The 21,011-nt window shown below is 40.8% G+C and overlaps 1 protein-coding gene across 1 annotated transcript in view; it reads right to left on the bottom strand.

Annotated features, from left to right (window-relative positions):
* ARHGAP42 (Rho GTPase activating protein 42) overlaps positions 1–21,011 on the bottom strand; it is a 250,570-nt gene that overhangs the window by 93,600 nt on the left and 135,959 nt on the right. The window contains exon 4 of the mRNA XM_081098747.1: positions 15,043–15,114. Coding sequence (XP_080954873.1) covers positions 15,043–15,114 — 72 coding nt within the window. The remainder of the gene's footprint in view (positions 1–15,042; positions 15,115–21,011) is intronic.

Raw genomic sequence — 21,011 nt, 5'->3', positions numbered from 1 at the left:
GCTTTTTTTATAGTGTAGAAACCATGGCACACGGAAAAAAAGAAAGAGAAATTTATGATGAGATTTACCACATTCTTATTTAAATCAACATTGTTGGGTTGTCCACCACATTTTGGAGTTCATGGTGCAATTTGAAAGCGAAACAAAAGCATTTAATTGTAAAGTGGTTTTTACGTGGCCTTCTCTTAAATACTTAGTCTACTTAAGAGGTAAAAAAATATATATTTATCAACTTATTCTAAACTTCTTGTTTGCAAAACCATAGCCCTAAACTGAGAATATGTTTGGCTTCAAAGGTAAAAGATTTCCATGAAGATGCAAATATTGGAAATAAAAAATTTTGGTGTTTATGTTACAATTATGACTTTCAGCTATGAATCTGTTCAAGGTCACAGCCAATTTAACTTTACTATAAATCCTGTGATTTCCCAACATAGGAAGGCAAGTCATCAAACACGCATGACTAAGTCTGTAATATCAGAGAAGACCTAAGAGAATGCAGGAGGATGAAAAGTGAAATTTGTTTCAGACCTTAGACCAGGAGTTTGCAAAATGTTTTTCCCAAGGGGCCAAATAGTAAATATTTTGTTTTTTTGGTCTCCAATACAACCACCCAACTCTGCTGTTGTAACATGAGAACCTCCATTCACAGATGAGCTACACTGTGTTCTAATAAAACTTTATTTATCGACACTGAAATTGGAACTTAATGTCACAAGACATTATTCTTTTAATTTTTAAAAACCATCTGAAAATGTAAAAACCATTCATGGTACATGGGCCACACAAAAGCAGGCAGCTGGCAAGACTGGGCCTGCAGTTTACGGGTCCTGGTCTTAAACGGAGAAATGAACATTCTCGGCTCAAGAAACGAAGGATACCTTCCACTGTGCAGTGGGGAAAGCCATCCTGAGGCAAAAGAGAATGGAGTCACCTAGTCCTTTACCGGTTTACCTGCTCTGAGCTGGTGCTGGTGCTTAGACTGTTACTACCACAGTGGACTCCCTGTGCCACCCTTCCTCTGGAACTCAGTAACAGCTGAATTCACAGATGGGCACATAAGCCTCTCCAGAAGTAAATTTAAAAAAAAAGAAAAGATAAGGTATAGTGGAGAGCTCATACCTACTTAATAGAAATACATGCCAATGGCAGGTGTTGCTGAATGAAAGGAAAAAATGAAAAGATGGTGCCCTAAAGGAAACTGAAGGGCTAATGAGGAGGCTCATCTTTGGACCCCATGGAAAAGACCAGGTTTGTAATTTGCTGGAGGGTGATCAGTGGTAACTTAGAGTCAAGGCCTTTGTCACCTGTAAGCCTGAGGTTGTCACCCCTTGCACTCCTGCTGGCGGGGTTTTCCGGTTAGCAAGCCTTGTGTGGCCAGCAGGTGCCTAGAAATGATTGGAACCCCTAATCGTAGAACAAAATTTGTCATGAGCATTCCAACGCAAATATTGATGAATCATTGGCTGGCAGCTAGCTGGTCTCTCCGACTCCAGCGTTCACAATGCTAATAAACCATCTTCTTGAAATACAGATTCAAAACTTGACTGGCACGTGAGTGTAGTGTTGTGATTAGGAACATGTGCCTTAGATCAAAGCTGCCTGGGCTCAATTCCTGATTTGCTACTCACTGGTTGTCTAATCCTAGGCAAATTATATTATACTCTCCATGGCTCAGTTCACTCACTGGTAAGAAGGAAATGAAAACAACTCCCTTACAGGGCTGCTGTAAAATTAATAAACATATGTGAGCTACCTATGATTAATTTCCATTATATCATGATCATCATCATGATTTCAGTTAACAAAAAAACATACAAAATATAATAAAATACTCCTTGGTGCAGCACAATACTCCAATATTCTGCCCCAGCTGAATATTTCTTGCCTCATTTTTCACTAATTTGACTTCATCTTCCACTCACATACATAGGCTAACCTATAGCCCAGTATTTACTCATACTATGGGTTATGAAATACAGGTGGGTTATACGATCAATTTCACAAGTTAAAACTAGCATTTGTTTTAATGATGTGGATTAGAGTAGAAGACAACTGAAAACACAAAATTACATCAGATGTTGAAACAGAAGTATGTTTGTATATATAATCACTCAATTATAATATAAAAGACATTTCTTAATGTGGTTCATGTTTTTAAAAAATAGCTCTAATCACACTGAGTATATCAAGCTTCTAAGCCACATCACAAAATGTTTATACACACTATGACTCTTCTCTTTTGCTGGGATACTGGTTGACCTTGCACTGACTAGAAAATTTCTGCCAGCTTTTAAATTGCACCTGATGAATGCTACAACTTCACAGAAGTCTTTGCCAGCCTCCCCTGGTTAAGCAGAGTGGATTGTTTCTTCTACTGTTCTCAGAAACTACTACGGGTATATTTCAGATACATCACTAATCCCATTCCATCACAATTATCTGCTTCTTTGGGGCTTCTTCTGCTATACTGTGAGCTCCATTAAGGCAAGCAACATATTTTATTTTTGCATCCCCACGACTTAGCACTGTGTCTGATACAAAGCAGATCAACACCATCTAGTTGAATGTTCTTGTATCAATGACTTAAGACAAGATGGATGATGGCACGCTAATCAAATTTCTAATGACTCAGGGCTGAGAACAGAGGGTAAGGTAGTAGAGGAGAACATCTCACTATATTAGATAATAAATTTTAGATGCTAAAAGATCTCATTACTTTGGAATGAGAAAGAGTAAAAAGTCTCACCATCAAATCCAAAAAGTCCCTAATAGATCAAAGAGCTCTACTTAAGAACTGCTGAGATTTTACTTAACTCTGAATAAACAATGTGACATCAACAGTGACAAGGCCAATCATGTTATGGTCTGACATTGATGCTTCTTTTAATGTTATAGTACTTAGATACTCTAGGGCTTCATGTTCAGTTCTGACTACTAAATTTAACAAGACCTGTTTATAGAAAACAACAGTTTGGTAAGATGAAACAATGTCATAGTAAGAGTAAGTAAATGTAACAGATATTCAGCAACTATGGGGGCTTCCCGACAAATACTGACCCTGGCAACTTTGGCATTGGGGTGCTCCCTACATTTGTGTGTGTGTGTGTGTATGTGTGTGTATTAGACATGAAAATTTGTGTATTTCAGATGTAACAAAAAGTACTAGTTAATATTATAGGGGAAGTAGTCTAGGGTTCTTCATAATTTAGTTTTTAAATCCATATGAGTCTCCTAAATATTTAACCCCCTGATTCCTAGGCTTTATAGGGTTTCTAGTTACTTGAATGTGTAGTACAATGTTTTAACTCAAATTCAATACACATAAAATATAGGTGAGGGCAATAGGAAGAGCCCAACAAAACAGCATTAAAATGAAATGTTGGCATAATATATTTGTAACAAGCCCAAGGAATAGATAATAAGGTGCAAAAATTAGTATTCTATAAAAATGATTTGAAAAATCTTTCATTTCTTCTTCTTTCTTAGATTACCCTGGTATTTTTGCTTGTTTTCTCAACAAACAAGCCACTATTACAGTATACAGTTGAATACAGGATGGCTGAATTCACTGGTGGTAGTCATTTTACCAAAGCCCCACAGTTAGGCCCTGGCCAGTGTAGCTCAATCTGTTGGGCATCATTCCGTGCACCAAAAATTTGGTTTGATTCCTGCTCAGGGCACATGCCTCATTTCAGGCTCAATCTCTGATAGGGGGCATGCAGGAGGCAGCTGTTCCACTCTCATGTCAATGTTTCTCTCTCCCTCTCCTCTGTCTCTAAAAGTCATTTTGAAATCTCTTTTAAAAAAGCTCTATAGCTAACATCAAATGATGTATATTACAAACCCACCTATGCATGATATTTGTAATGTACTCCTGTTTGTATCTGCAACTTGCTTTGAATTCTAAAGTGTAAATGTGAAATAGAACCAATTTTACTGTGTTCTTGTTTGAAACTTCCACAGTTATCAATATGAAGTCTCCTAAGTGTTACAGAATATTTCTAAACATCTAAATTTGAAAAACAGAAATCACTAATAAGATTCCCAACCACTTCAAGGACCACTGAAAAGACAGTGATTTTGAACAAAGAAGGTGTCAGGAAAAATAGCAAGTGTAGAGCAATGCTAAGTACCAAAGTACAGATCATGAATTCAGAAGCACAACTTGTAAGGAAACTTAAAAAGTTTCCTAAGTATTAGTCTTCAGGCATCAATGTAAGAATAATTAGGTGGGAAAATAGTGATAACTTTCTCTATAAGTTATAATAATCAAATTAGAGCACAGGAGCATATCCTTCTATCTGAGCACACAGTAGCCACTTAATAAAACTGCAATAATCTATATATGTATATAAACACATATACGCATTTAACATATAATGATGTAATATTTACAAATTGACTTAAATTCTTCAGCAGAATGTCTTTTGGGTTATGTCCCAATCCAGATTTCTAACTCAGTGGGAGGCTCTGCTGTTCCTTATGACTGGCCCGGTTTGAAACGTACATAAAAACATGATACTCAGCAATTTTTGAACTACATACAGAGACACCGAAATATGTACAGCGCCCCCTCTGTCAAGTATAGAGACCACTGCCCACATCCTGTCTCCAGGGAATGTGATCTGATTTGTTTTCCTAGTGATGGCCATGAGATCCAGTGGGGCTGATACTCACCTTATACTGGATATTGTAAGGATGGTGAAAATATGCTATAAACTACCAAAACAAGTTGCGTGGTACGTGGAGGTAGGTATGGCCCACTGCCAAAAGCCAAGTCAGAAGGTTTGGATTTGAGTCCCCGCTAATGGACAAGGGCACCCCTGGGTTGCTGGAAATGCTTCTTGATCTTTCTGGGTCTCAGGTTAGTTCTGTGAACATGATGATACTTCCTACTCTGTAAAACTGTTATAAGTAACCAGAGGCCCGGTGCATGAAATTCGTGCATGGGTAGGGTCCCTAGGCCTGGCCAGCGATCAGGGCTGATCTGTAGGCAACTGGCGGGGCAATTGGGGAGTCCCTATTGGCACCTGCTTTGGCTGGCCTGGGGCCTGCAGGCTGGGGGAAGCTCCTGCATTGAGCGTCTGCCCCCTGGTGGTCAGTGCACGTCATAGCGACCGGTTGTTCTGTGGGTCATTCCACCATTCAGTCAGTTTGCATATTAGGCTTTTATTATATAGGAGAATGACCCATAAATTGTATGATATTATTAATTACTAGAGGCCCAGTGCACAAAAAATTTGGGCACTCGGGAGGAGGGGGGGGGTTCCTCAGCCCAGCCTGGGCCCTCTTGCAGTCTGGGACCCCTTGGGAGATAACGACCTGCTGGCTTAGGCCTGCTCCAGGGTGGCAGAGGGCAGCCCCAATCCCTAGGTGCAGCCCCTGGTCGGGCTCAGAGCAGGGCTGATTGGGGAGTTGGGGCGCCACCCCCTGTCATGCAGAGAGCAGGGCGGATCGGGAGGTTGCGATGCCACCCTCAGTCACGCTCAGGGTAGGGCCGATTGGAGGGTTGGGGCACCGCCCCCTGTCACACTCAGGGCAGGGTCAATGGGGAGGTTGTGGCGCCACCCCCTGTCACGCAAAGAGCAGGGCCAATCAGGGGGTTGGGGCTCTGTACCCTGTCACGCACAGAGCAGGGTCGATCAGGGGGTTGGGGAGCTCCCCCCGTCACGCACAGAACAGGGCCCATCAGGGGGTTGGGGAGCTACCCCTGTCACGCACAGAGCAGGGCTGATCAGGGGGTTGAGGAGCTCCCCCCTGTCATTCACAGAGTAGGGCCGATAGGGGAGTTGGGGCACCGCTCCCTGTCACACACAGAGCAGGGTGGATCAGGGGGTTGGGGTGCCACACCCTGTCATACTCAGGTCAGGGCCGATGGGGAGGTTATGGCTCTACCCCATCACAAACAGAGCAGGGCCCGTGGGGGGTGGGGGGGCGCGTTTGGGGCGCCGCACCCTGTCACACACAGAGCAGGGCCGATCAGGGGATTGGGGCGTTGCACACTGTCACACACACAGCCGCAGGGCGATCAGGGGGTTGGGGAGCTCCCCCCTATCAGGCACAGAACAGGGCTGATCAGGGGGTTGGGGCACCTTCCCCTGTCACGAACAGAGCAGGGGGGATATGGAGGTTGTGGCCCTGCCCCCTGTCACACACAGAGCCACAGGGTGATCAGGGGGTTTTGGCGCTGCCCCCTGTCATGATGATCCTGGTGCCAAGAGGCCTCACAGCTCCGCTGATCCCGGTGCTGGGAGGCATATTACCCTTTTACTATATAGGATAGAGGCCTGGTGCACGGGTGGGGGCCGGCTGGTTTGCCCTGAAGGGTGTCCTGGATCAGGGTGGGGGTCCCCCTTGGGTGCCTGGACAGCCTGGGTGAGGGGCTGATGGCTGTTTGCAGCTGGTCACACCCCCTTCAGGGTGGGGGTCCCCACTGGGGTGCCTGGCCAGTCTGGGTAAGGGGCTGAGGGCTGTTTTCAGGCTGGCGAGTGACTGAAGCTCCTAACCGCTCCTTTTTTTCTTTTTTTTTTATTCTGGGCCAGCTTTAGCTCTGAGGCTAGGCTCCAGTTCTGAGGCCTCGGCTGCTGAAAGCAGGTATCTGGTTTGTTTGGGTTCTATAATCGAAACACTGTTTCAACTCCAGCTCTGAGATCCCGGCTGGCTGAAAGCAGGTTTCTGGTTTTGTTTAGCTTCTATATTTGTAACAATGTTTCAAACTGCAAGCTCAGAGGCCGGCAAGGCAGGTGGGGAACGTTGGCTTCCTCCGTCACTGAAGCAAGCAAGCCTCATGTTCGCTTCAAGCTGCTTGGCTGCCGGGCCACCATCTTGGCTAGAGTTAATTTGCATATCTCGCTGATTAGCCAATGGGAAGGGTAGCGGAGGTAGGCTAATTACCATGTTTCTCTTTTATTAGATAGAATGACTGATGTCCATCTAAAGCCTTCTTGCATAGTAGCCTTGTGAACCAGACTTTATCACTATTTAATCATCAACTCAGAGCTGCTTCTCTCTGTCCATGAAACAAAATAAGAAACTAACCCACATGATGAACAATGACCTTATTTTTACTGCAATGCTTTGGTTAATACTGACAAAAAGTATATAATAGCAATAATTGTTTTTAATTATAAAACAAAAGCAATTAATGCCTTAGTGCTTACTATGTACAAGAAATTATGCAAGGCAATTTATATAAAATATCAAATTGTGCTATTGTAGCAGTTTTATGAAGATGTTTCTATTATTTTCTCCATTTTTCAGATGGGAAAACTAAGACTTTAAAGAGGTAATTTTTTTATCCAAGTTCACATTTCCTACAAGTATTGAAGGCCAAGTTTTTATCTTGTTTGTATGATGCTATACAACTTGCTGTTAAATAATTATGACACTATCTTACTCTTCAAATGAGCTAACCAGCCAATTTTCTTTGTCTGAGAAGTTTATGAAAAAGGGAATAAATATCACTTGAGTATCAAATATGTGGTAGTGCTACTAAAGAACTCTATAGACATTATCTCATTTATGATTAAAATCTGACTCTACACTTTATTAGTTAGGTGACCTCACCCCATTTACTTCATTTTTCTACATCTCAGTTTCTTCCTCTCTTTTTTTAAATCTTTATTATTGAATATTACATGTCCTCTTCCTCCCACATTGACCCCTTCTAGCCCACCCTTACACCCCACCCCAAGCCTTCACACCCCCCATTGTCTGAGTCCATGGGTTATGCATATATATGCATACAAATTCATTGGTTGATCTCTTCCAACTGCCACCCTCCTCTGACTTCCCTCTGAGGTTTGACAGTCTGTCCAATGCTTCTTTGTCTCTGCATCTATCTACAAAATGAATTTAAGTTTTCTTATCTGATATGTTGGTTATGAGGATTAAATGAATTTACATGCAAAATGTTTAGGGCAGTACTTGGTTAACTATTATAAAGGGTAGTATTATTAGAGTTTAAAAAATTAAATAACAAAAATCAGTACTTCTGCAACCCTGTATAACATAATAGGGTCTATTGACTGGATGTACAATAAAGGGAATCACAAGCAGTTTCAAAACTATGAAATGGCTTATAGTTTGCCCACAGAATTCAGTCCCAAATACGGTCCTAGCTAGAGAACATCCGTCCAGGAGACAGAGACTCAGCTCAATGCCCACCAGCAGCACATGAAAAACCAATCCTGACGATTCTCTTAGGTCTTGTTGCCAACAGGAGGAAAAGTATGGTGACCTCAATCCATACGCTGACCCTATAAGCCATGTTATTTTGAATGTTCTGATTGTGAATCCAAAGTATTACCCATTAAATTAAATACATAACTCAGTTCAGTGATAAAAATGTTATCATTGAAATAAGTAAAACATCTGTCATCCTTCTGGATTCTCTCTAAGTTATCTGTATGTTTCAGACAACAAATTAGAGTGCAGCCACTTTTCATATGAAGAAAAGAAATCTAAGGCTGTAACATAAATTAATTGTGACAATGCTTCATAGATTTTTTTAGATACTAAATGCTAAAATAATTACGTTTCAAAATAATAAATGTTCAAAGACAGAACCAAACTCTTCTATAGACAGAACAAAGAGACAAAAATCATCAGGTTCCATCACAGTCTTCAATATAAAATCAATATAAAGAGAATCAAGTTCTATTTTGAAATGACTAATATTATATTGTTTATTTTTGTATTAAAATCATAGAGGGCCTGAGCCAGTTTGGCTCAGTGGATAGAGTGTCAGCATGCAGACCAAAGGGTCCTAGGTTCGATCCCAGTAAGGGCACGTATCTCGGTTGCAGCTCCTCCCTTGCTCAGGCCTTTGTCTGGGCTCCTTCAGGAGGCAATCAATTGATGTGTTTCTCTTACATCAATATTTCTCTGTCTTTCCCTCTCTCTCTTCCACTCTCTCTAAAAAAGAAATCAGTGGAAAAATATCCTCGGGTGAGCATTAAAACACACACACACACACAAACACACACACAACCCATAGAGGAATGTTTATGATTCTTTTAAGATCTAATTAAAGATGAAAACCAGTCTTGAAAAACATTTCCCATAGAAATAAAAATGTACCTTTTAACTTTTATGGGAAGTACTTCTCAAGCCTCTTTTATCTCTAATCAAACCAGTGGTAAGAGCCTACTGTGTGGTGGGAATTTTTAAATCAAGGGAACTATATTAATTTCACTTGATTCAAAGTGGGCAAATGTGAACTTATTTGAAAAATTTTTATAATTAAGAAATTTCACACTAAATCGTTTTTCGCTAAAGGTAAAGAAAATGGCCCTAGCCAGTTTGACTTGGTGATTAGAGCATCAGCCTGCAGACTGAAGGGTCTCAGGTTCGATTCCTGATCAAGGACGAGGACCTTGGTTGCAGGCTCCATCCCTGGCCCTGGTCGGGGTATATGTAGGAGGCAACCAATCAATGTGTCTCTCTCACATTGATGTTTTTCTCTCTCTGTCTCTCCCCCTCCCTTTCACTCTTTCTAAAAATCAATGGAAAAATACCTTTGGGTGAGGATTAACAACAACAAAAAGAAAAAAATCTCACAAAGGAGTACTCTAAAGAGCAGCCTGGAGGAGCTGAAAGACTCCTGGTGTGGATGAAAACTGGGTGCTGTAATAAATGTGACCCCAAGTGACCTCACAGGATAATCTGAGCATAAATTCCTAACTAGGCAAATCATGGTGGGTAGTCACACCCAAAGCCTATAAAAAGGCTATCTTCGCCGTAAGCTTGCCCTGCCCATTGTTTCTATGCCTTTGAAATGCCTCTTTTTCAGACCCCTCAGAAGTATAATCACCCTCAAAAAGCACATGATCCTGTTGACTATCCTATAATCCTACCATAGAGATTTTTCTGCTTTGCCTTTACCCACCTTCATGTAATCTGCCTTACATTCCCACCTTAATTCCAAATATATAAAATAAACTGCAAACTGTCATTATGGGAAGCACTTGAGATCTTGCTTCCTGGCATGCCATCAATTTGGCTCATATCAATTCTTTTAAAAATTCTCTATAGGTCTGGACATTCTTAGTTGACACTGGTCTGAGGAATTACGTTCTAGCCCTCACTGTGCCACCAGCATGCCCAGTCTGTGTATATATGGAACATGAGCACTTGGTCTCCTCAAAGTCAGTTCCATCTCTTAAAATATCTAATAGTCTGGTATGTACAGGGTGTCCCCAAAAAATGTATACATACTTAAATAGCTGATAGCTCAGTTTTGAACATGCATTTCTTGTTGTTGTTGTTAATCTTCACTTGAGAATATTTATTCCATTGATTTTTAGAGAGAATGAAAGGGAGGGGTAGAGACAGAAAGATATAAACATGGATGTGAGAGAGACACATGAATTGGTTGCCTCCCCCAGGATCCAGGATCAAGCCTGCAACTGAAGTACAGTGCCCTTGACTGGAATCAAACCCATGACCCTTCAGTCTGCCAGCCGACGCTCTAATCACTCAGCCAAACCGGCTAGGGCTGAAATGCATTTTAATAAACACTGCCTTTATAATTATTAAAAGTGTGTGTACACATTTTTGAGGAACTCTCTATATACATGTTTACACACACACACACACACCTATAATGGATTTGTCTTTGATTGGTAAGAGTTAATTTGTGATGAAACTAGTGTAGAAAATGCAGATATGACTTAAAATTGATCCTCTCTGGGAGCAAGGAGAATTCCCATATAATCAATGAGATATAGCTGTCAGTTTATACAAAAAGTGGGGGAACAAATAATTCATCCTGCTCTATTATAATGCTGCTCTCGATATATTCATATTGTGAAAATTCTAGTTGGCATTAATTGCTCTGAATACCCACTTCCACTTCCACTCATTTCTAGAATTCAGATGGGCAGTGTATCAGAAGCCAAATTAAAGAAACGGAACATTCCATCCCACACTCTGACACATGTAGTGCCAGGCCTGCAATACAGTCCTATTCTGCGAATACCATTAGACTCAGAACCCTTAAACAAATACATTCTTGACAGCTATTTATAGATAATTCTTCTAATCTTTAGCTATTCACAAAGCAGGCCCCATCGCCTCTGTCCTTGAGTTCCACGACCCCATCATTAACCTTTTCTAATGCCTCTTACAGACGCCTGGTGCCTTTTCCCCTCAACTGGAACTCACTCAGGGCCTCCACAGCAAAGTATCAGCTGTCTCAAAGATCCATAGGACACACTACAAAGGAAACGTTTGTGGTCCATGGACTTGATCCACTCCAGTTAAACAGGATCATCTGGTTGTGAGGAGAGGGCCACCTTGACTCAGCGTTTTCCACTTGGACCAAGAGAAGGAGGTTGCTGACTGCAGTGGAAGATTCTACACTTAAGAACTTAATAGACCCTCTTGCCTTCCAGCTGGCTCGTGGGCCTGAGCACGCCGTGGAAACCTCTACTCTAAAGACTGTGGAAGGCAGCGGAGTGTCATTTGTAGAACTAGCTTTATTTACCAAGTAAGAAAATACCTAAGTAAAACAGGGAGTAAAGCAATACAAAAACCGAATTTTTTCTTCAAGGATTGCTACTTCTACCACAACATTTTTGCAATAGCAAAAGAAAAGAAAAGGACTCAAACGTATATGTCAGAAGAAAATGCCTGTTCTTTATTCACTCTACTAAAAAACAACTACTTAGCAGCTTAGAAGCAATTTAGCATTAAGAGCATAGGCAGATAAAATACACAGATTCACCATCACCAAAGGACCAAGTACAATAATCTTTATGCTCAAGATTTCATTTGAATTCATTTAGCCACAGGTTTAACCTTCTAATGAGTGGCAAAGGCATAGTATACTATTGTGTGTTCTCGGTTGGTCTGTCCAGCAAGTGAGATGTTTTAAAAATGGGTGTAATTGCTCATTCAACTACAACTAGAGCTAATCTAAACCTTCACATAAGAATAATCCAGCCCTAGCTGGTTTGGCTCAGTGGATAGACCATTGGCCTGTGGACTGAAGGGTCCTGGGTTTGATTCTGGTCTAGGGCACATACTTTGGTTGCAGATTCCCTGGCTCTGGTCGGGGTGCGTGCAGGAGGCAACCAATTATTGTGTCTCTCTCACATCAATGTTTCTCTGTCTCTCCCTCTCCCTTCCACTCTCTCTAAAAACCAATGGAAAGCCATCCTAGGCAAATATCCTCAGGAAAAATATCCTTGGGTGAGGATCAACAAAAACAACAGCAACAATAAAACGAATAATCCATACACAAATGAAATTTACTATTTTAGGTGGGCCAGAAAACTTGGAATATCCTGCACTGTATAAGGGATTTTTCACAAAGCTCTTTCATAAAGTTTTAGAAAAATTAATGAAGTGAAATATTGTAAATCAAGCCTGTGAAGTAAAAAGGCTTGATTTTAGCTCCATAGTCTCACTCACCATTGTCCTCATGGTAAAACCGGTGTAAGACACAGGTTGCTTTGAGGATTTAATTAGGTCACTGAAGTAATAGTTCAGTGAAAATCACTACAATGTAAACGTCAATAAAGATCAGCTATTTTTATTCCTGAAAAGACTCTTCCTTGATCTGGAATACCACATTCTTGTAATTTTCTTTCTTCTTCTGCCCCTACCTTTCACCGTAGAGTTTTTCCTCTCCCCAAACATTAATGTTGAGAGTTTTCAGATTATACAGAATGTAGGTCCTCTTCTCGCTCTGTTCTCTCCCAGTGGGATCTATTCTACCCCCCATGATTTTAATTACCACCCAGAGAACAATAACTCCCAAAGGTGTATTTCTAATTCAGACCCGATTACACACCTGACAACTCAACGTCTCCACGTGGATGTCTCAGAGGAACCTCGAATGCATTATGTCTAAAAGCCAAAATCACCATCCTGCCATCCAAACATAAGCGTTGCCTATCTCAATAAGTAGCTTCAAACCCACTGGAGTATGCAACCCAGCCCCCTGGGAGTTACCTCTGACACCTCCTGTTCCTCACTTCTAACTATGTAACCCATTTCCTACCCCTTTCCATTTTACCTCTGAAATACACCCCTTGTCTCCACTGCTACTACCACCTTCTGAATCTAAAGCCACTGCCCTATAGCCCCCAACTGGTTTTCACAAAAGCAGTCTCGCCTCCTCCAATCCGTGCATGACATGCAACTAGAGTAATATTTAAAAATGCACAGGTCCTCCGTTCTTCCCATGGTCCTCTATATTCCAAACACACTGGATCATTTTCCTTTAAAATGCCAGCCTCTCTCCTCCTTCAGGGCCTCGATTCATCCCCACCTTGTTCCTTCTTCAGGAAGGTATGGGAGGTTGTCCCCTTCCCACCCCTGTATGTCCGTAGGTGGTTATTTCTTTCTCATCCTTTATTCCTCTGCTTAACCAATCCCTCCTCCAGAGAGCACGGCCTGTTCTCAGGACAAGGTCAGCCCCATTCATTACACTCTCAGGAAGCACCCTGCACTTCTGCATCAGCGCCTTTGCTATTACTTTGGTGTCTGTTTTCCACAAAAGATAATTAGGGACACAAATGCAGGGAGCATGCCTGTCTTGTTTATAGTCGCATCCCTTCATCTCAAACACCAGGATTGCCACAAGGAAGCCAGCCAGGACATTGATAAACACTTGCTGCATTAATTAACACAAAAATAGTTCCGGCTTAGTCCTCGACTTGATAATTTTTCATAATTAGTGAAGAAATGTATGTAAAACGAATCCAGGGCCGACTGCGATAGCTTTGTACAGGAAATGAGCATAAGGACTATTGGATTCTATGAGGGGGGAAATCAATTCTGGGAGAGGAATGAATGAGGCCTCTACACGGGAGGCTTCTTTCTGGTGCTGGGTGATCAGCCACGGAGAGTTAGCAAGACCTCAACAAGGGGAAGGGGAGAAATGTTCCGGGGAGAGAGGAAGGTTGGGCAAATCCATGGACAGAGACTGGTGAGCAGGCCGCTGTGCGCAAGGAGGGAGGTATAATGATGCACAGATGGGCACCGTGTGGAGTGCGTGCCTTATCAGGAGCAAACTGTCTCTCAAAGAGATCCACTGAAGGTGTCACTATCCAAGAATGACAGACAGGAAGATGGATACCAGATTAGGATGTGCGTGTGGAGACCAGCTAGTAGGCTATTTCAATATTTCAGACAGAAGAGAAGGAAAGAAGGAAAGATAATTCTGCATTAGAATGGATGGTACTGCTAGAATGGGGAAGGGCTATGTCACTGACTAAATAGAAAACCAAAACATGTTGAGAAAGAATGGGTGAAGTGATGAGTTCTGTTTTGGAAACCCTAAAGTTTATGTCCTTACATAATGTTGTGCAGGTAGTTAAAATGCAGATCTAAGAAAAAGGGTGCAAGTAAATTTCAAAAAAATATTAGGTTCGAGGAAAAATTTTAATTGGTACATAATCAACGAAACATCATTGCAAAGGCTTGACAAACATGTTGAAGGTTTTTCCACAAACACGTTTTCTTTAATAATGACAAAATACAATTTATAATAATAAAAGCATAATATGCTAATTAGACCGGACGTCCTTCCAGACGACCTTCCGGACGAACCAGGGCTTCAAGGGAAGCCTGGGTCCCGGGTGCCAGAGGGAAGCCGGTGACGGCAGCCGGGGGAAGGAAGGCCTACTCTTGCATGAATTTCGTGCATCAGGCCTCTAGTAAGTAATAAAAGTTCTTTTATAATAACTGCCTGAATTTTCAATATACCTTCTGCCTAATTTTTACTTTATAGTAGTTAGGAGCAAAGCTCATAATTTTACCATAATTTCACCCCTTTTAAAATAGTTCCCTCCAATTGTGGGGATGGAAGGAACTCATGGATGCTGACTTTTTCTCTAGTCAGTAGAAGAAGAATATCTTTTATGTTTAAAGAAATGCCGGTCTTTGTAATAGGCTCAGTGCAAAAGTTAAAAATGACGTACAGAATTTTTTAAAAGGTCATTCTAATATCAAAATGTTAACATCTGAAATTATGTCATCTTTAATTACTAAGAGAATATCTGAAGAATAATAAAATGGAACACTTACTTTTGCTGCGCCTATCTGTTCTTTTCGAAATTTCTCAAGTGGCGCAATTAATACATCATTAGCGTTTTGAATCTGAAATTAAAAATGCAAATTAATTAAATTATGTATAATTTCATGCAAATATTGATAAAAGATGGCTCATTTATTCACCTTATTTAAATAAACAGCTTTTTTTCTCTTGTTCACGTCTATAAATGAAATAAAAATACCTCTCATGTTGTAGTATTTTTCTACTTTATAATTAAGTTGTTCTCACAAATTATGTCATTTCGTTCTAACATAATGTAAATAATGTGAAAACAAGTACATGTGGTAAAATCTTAGTTAAATATTTAACTTTCTTATTCTAAGACATAACTAAGAAACAGCATATTGGATAGTAAATTTACAAATACTTTTAATTATACTGCTTAAATGCAGTCAGTTCAAACATCATTTTAAAACTGAACCGTATAAAAGCTCTTCCATTTTGCCACTAGAATATTATAATTCTACAACTGCAAAATAAAATAAGGCTCACTTTTCTTTCCTATTGCATTATAATTCTTACACTTGGGATTTGCTGGAATGTTCTCATATTTCCAACCCTACTAAAAAGTATCTGATTTATTTTCAATGAACAGTATTTTAGCCTCAAACTCCAAATTGGGATTCCCCTAAAACTTTAAAACATAAATCTTTTAATATTGATCTGTAAGAATATTGTGAGAGGGTTCAAAGTATGGGGGCCAGGGACTGAATGCAAGGAGACAGACATTTCTGACAATAACATTATGCTGGAAGGAAATCTCCATTTTTAAAACCCTTTAGGAAGCATTAAAATTAACATAGAACCTTATATGTCTCACCACAGAAAGAAATGGTAATTATGTACAGGGTGGAGGTGTTAGCTATGGCCATGGTGGCAATCATTTTTCAAAATAAAATGTATCAAACCAACATGTACATCTTGAGTTTACATAGTGTTATACGTCATTTATATCTCAACTAGAGGCCCCGTGCACAAAATTCATGCACTCAGAAAGGTGGGATGCCTCAGCCCAGATTGCAAGAGGGCACAGGCTAGGCCGAGCGACCCCACTGGTGCACGATCAGGGCCAAGGGGGGACGCAGAAGATTGGCCAACTGGGGAGGGACCGCGGGAGGGCTCCAGGATGTGTCTGGCCTGTCTTGCTCAGTCCTGATCGACCGAACCCCAGCAGCAAGCTAACCTACCAGTTGGAGCGTCTGCCCCTGGTGGTCAGTGCACGTCATAGCGAGCGGTTGAGTGGCCTTAGTGTGTCATTACCATATTACACTTTGATTGGTTGAATGGCCAACCGGACACTTAGCATATTAGGCTTTTATTATATAAAGATGAAACCTGGCAACAGGGGAGCAGGTCTAATTAACAAAATCTTTTTCTACCACTGTGATAACAACATGATCTATTATCCTATGTAATAAAAGGCTAATATGAAAATCGACCGAACAGCAGAACGACCAGTCGCTATGACACACACTGACCACTAGGAGGCAGACACTCAATGCAGGAGCTGCCCCCGGGGGTCAGTGCACTCCCACAGGGGGAGTACAGCTCAGCCAGAAGCCCTGAGCCGGGCTCACGGCTGGTGAGCGCAGTGGTGGTGGTGGGAGCCTCTCCCGCCTCCAGGGCAGCGCTAAGGATGCCTGACTGCCAGCTTAGGCCTGCTCCCTCTTAATGGGACATCCCCCAATGGCTCCTGGACTGCGAGAGGGTGCAGGCCAGGCTGAGGGACACCCCACTGAGTGCACGAATCTCGTACACCAGGCCTCTAGTATAATTAGAAAATGCTAAGATTAAAAAAAAAAAGCATTTAAAAAATATATTACTCTACTTTAAAATAGGTTAAAGAGTATACAGGAGTGCCTTATATTATTCTTATAACTTTTCTGTATGTCTGAACTTATATAAAAACTTTAACTCCCCACAAAAGGGTTTTACTTACAAAAGGGTTTTACTTATTTTCACTAAACTGGTTATTCTTTAGTCAAGTCTTACTTCTTAAATTCCAGAACCTAAATGCACTGAGATAGTATACACAAAAATAAAACTAGAGTGTTAATGCCTTCCATGGTTCTGTCATTCTCCAATTTGCAGAAAAATGAGGTGAGAGATCTTAAAAACAGCCTAAAATCCTGTGCTGTGAAAACACACAAAATAGATCAATATTCAAGATTCTTTCTGAGACACTGAGGGTCTGGACCCATCCATCACCTGCTTCCCTCCCTGGGCTCAGGCAGGCATCCCTGCACATTCACTGCAGGCCTCTGACCAGAGAGCTGATTGGAAACAGTAGCAAAGCAGCTCACTCTTCATCCTCACTCTCTAAATCCTCGGCGCCCTCATGGAAGCCCAAACACATATAAACACACGCATACATCTCCAGAGTTCGCAGACGTACTAAATCGCCGATTCTGCCTTTAAAGGGAAGTTCGCACAAGGGGAAATGACAACATCATGAATAGTCCAGAGTAAATTGGAAAATAGCAAAAATAAAGGCTAACACTTACTGAATGTTTATGCTGGAAACGAGCATGATCTAATGTCTTTAAAGTTAGTGAACTTCAACAGGGAGATATTTCACAAGGGCTGAAAACCCCAGCAATGAGGCTGAATAGGATGATATACAGTATAGCGCTTAAAGACGCATGTTTAGAATAAAAACGGCCTGGGTTTAAACAGGGTTCTGTTGCTTACAAGCTGCTCTGGAACCCTTCTGAGCATCCGCTGCATCATCCACCCAACCATTTGGTTCTAAGAACTAAGATGATGAATGTAAAACACTCAGCTCAGTGTTTTACATACAGTAAGTGCTCAAAATTTACAGCTTTCAATATTGCCAAAAAAAAAAAAAAAAACAGATAATGAATCTCATTCTGAATTGACATACTTATCAGACTTCTATCTCTGAATCTTTTTTTGCCTCTTTTCATTGAAGCGTATCTATGTGCGTGGTGTTAAAAAAGTATTTTCCCATGAAAGTTCCAAACGACAGACAGCTTGGACTCCCCCACATCCGATGAGTAGGTATTTACATATGTGCCAAGCACACCGCTGAGATCTGTGGGGATGAGAAGAAATTAAGCACTGGGCTAACCCTTGCAGAAAGTGAATGTCTACTTGAGAAGGGGAGGATGTATTCATTCAACAAGTATTTGATGCCCGCAAAGCACTGTTAAAATTTTTGGAAAAAGTGAAAGACAGAAGGGAGTTACAAGGCAAACCGTGCCAAACTCCTTATAAATACATTAGTATTCTGACAATAGGAAAAGATCCACGAGAACCGAATGAGTCGAGGTAGGGTTTGGATAGTGAATATGAACTGGATACACCAAAAGGAAAAAATATTCTCGGAAGAGAGATGTACAAAGGCAAAAGGGCAGAACTACGCATGGCACGTGGGAAGCGGGGCGCAGCGCAGAGGAGAGCAATTATTAAGCGCTCATTAAGAGTCGCTCGTTCTTGTGCGTGCACTGACCACGTTACAGCCCTCATGGAACTTTCTACAACTGGGAGTAGCAGAATGAATGGGAAGCATGTTGAACAGTTCTGGCACGCAGCAGGCTCCAAAGAAGCAATATGCCATTATTATTAATGAATAAGAACATTCTCTAACTGGAGAAAAGAGTATACATTATTAGTAATTCGCTCAATTGGAATAAGTATGGAAAGGGTGAATTATACCCACAATCGGGGAAAGCAGCCTGAACCGTAAAATGACTGTTGGCTTCGGAACAGAGGATTTTTTAAAAATGTATCTTTATTGTTGAAAGTATTACAGATGTTTCCTCCCCCCGCCCCTCCACCCCTTGAGTCCAACCCCACCCCTACCCCCTCCTCCAGGCCTTCACCACACTATTGTCTGTGTCCACAGGTTATACATATATGCATATAAATTATTTGGTTAATCTTTCTCCATTCACCCACCCACCCACCCCTGCCTTCCCTCTGAGATTTGTCAGTCTGTTCCATGCTTCTATGTCTCTGGATCTATTTTGTTGATCAGTTTATTTTTTTTCATTAGATTCCACATATGAGTGAGATCATGTGACACTTGTCTTTCTCAGACTGGCTTATTTTGCTTAGTATAATGCTCTCCAGGTCTTTCCATGCTGTCTTAAAGGGTAAGAAAGCCTTCTTTTCTACTGCCGCATAGTATTCCATTGTGTAGCTGTACCACAGGTTTTTTTTTTATCCACTCATCTACTGATGGTCACTTGGGCTGTTTCCAGATCTTAGCTATTACAAATTGCACCGCTATGAACATAGGGGTGCATATACAGTATTCCTTCTGATTGGTATTTCAGGTTTCTTAAGATATATTCCTAGAAGTGGGATCACTGGGTCAAATGGCAGTTTCATTTTTAATTTATTGAGGAAACTCCATACTGTTTTCCATAACGGCTGCACCAGTCTGCATTCCCACCAGCAGTGCACGAGGGTTCCCTTTTCTCCACATCCTCACCCTTGTCATTGGTTGACTTGTTGATGGGAGCCGTTCTGACAGGTATGAAGTGATACCTCATTGTTGTTTTAATTTGCATCTCTCTGATGATCAGTGACTTTGAGTATATTTTTATATGTCCCTTGGCCATAATCCAATTTAAAAATGGGCAAAGGACTTAGACACTTCTGCAAAGTGCACATACAGATGGCTAGAGGATATTTTTTAATGTTCCAAAAACCTGTTCTAAGAAGCCAGTAATATATGGAGTACTTTGAGAACGAACAGATAGAGGTATAATATGCCAACTAAAGGCTGGGAGAGGAACTCGAGCTAGAAGTGGCGAGGAACCAGATCAGGTGCCTGCTGTGTTGACAAATGAGTAGCAGGGAATTAAAGAGACAGTTTTTTGGGAAACAAAGGGAGAAGAATTAAAAGTGACATAAGGTTTACATCAATGCTTTTTTTTCTGCCCCCTCTTCCTCTCTCTAAGCATGTCCTTGGATGAGAATAAAAAAAATAAAAAAGAGGGAGTATGTTTAGTGGAATAGAATTAAGACAGTGAATTTCACTTTGGAACTATTAGTTTTATGCTATGGGAAAACTCAAAGAACTACTTTGGCAGAATATCCCACCTCAAAATGGTACAACTTATCAATATGGGTGAAATGTTCTTTATTGGGATGGGAAGGATTAGGAGAGAGAGGGGGGAGGTATACTAAGACACTGGCACCCATATTCATATCCAGTAGTTTAAATCTTTGACAAAACCCTTTATGTTGCTGTTATCTACATATGACCTGAGATTAAAACAAAACTTGAGGAGATATAACAAATTAAATATGATCATTACCAACCATCCTGTGAGTATTATTTCCTATCTCTATTCCATATTTCTTTTTTTTTTCTGTTGTTTTTGGACTTGCTCATATTTTTTTCTCTTTCTTCCTCCTCTTATCATTCTATTAATCTGAAACGGAAAGAATTTTTTTAAATAAAGTTCTGCAGGCAATAAACAGACAAAATGAGGAAGGGCAGGAACATCTAAGAGTGATAGAGAACAATAGATATGATTTATTGACTATTTACTATATAGCAAGTACTATGCAAAGCTCTTCACAATATGGAGGTTAAAGTCAATTTTATGTGAGAAAGGATGTTTGAAATCTAAAAACCATCTGGAATGTATTCGGAACGTGAGTGTTCAAGTTGGCCAGAGTTCCATTTGAATCTGGGCACCAACACCACTAAGACTCAGTGTCTTCACCCCTATATCTCCTAAGGTTTTTATAAAAATTAAAGAAAAATATACATCTTGTAAATAACAAGCACAGACTTGGCATATTATAGACTTTCAATAAATGTTCACTTCTTCACAGAATTCACAATACCTGTCTGCTATGTGTCCAAAATTATTATAAGCAGCCTCAGAAAGTCCCAAGAGGATTTAAAATGTGGTTACTCAAAGGTAGAAAAGAAAATCCAAGTTAATTCAACAGAACA

Source organism: Myotis nattereri, assembly GCF_964212035.1.
Source record: "Myotis nattereri genome assembly, chromosome: 9".
In the NCBI taxonomy this organism is placed as follows: Eukaryota; Metazoa; Chordata; class Mammalia; order Chiroptera; family Vespertilionidae; genus Myotis; species Myotis nattereri.
This window is presented reverse-complemented; position numbering and strand designations above follow the sequence as displayed.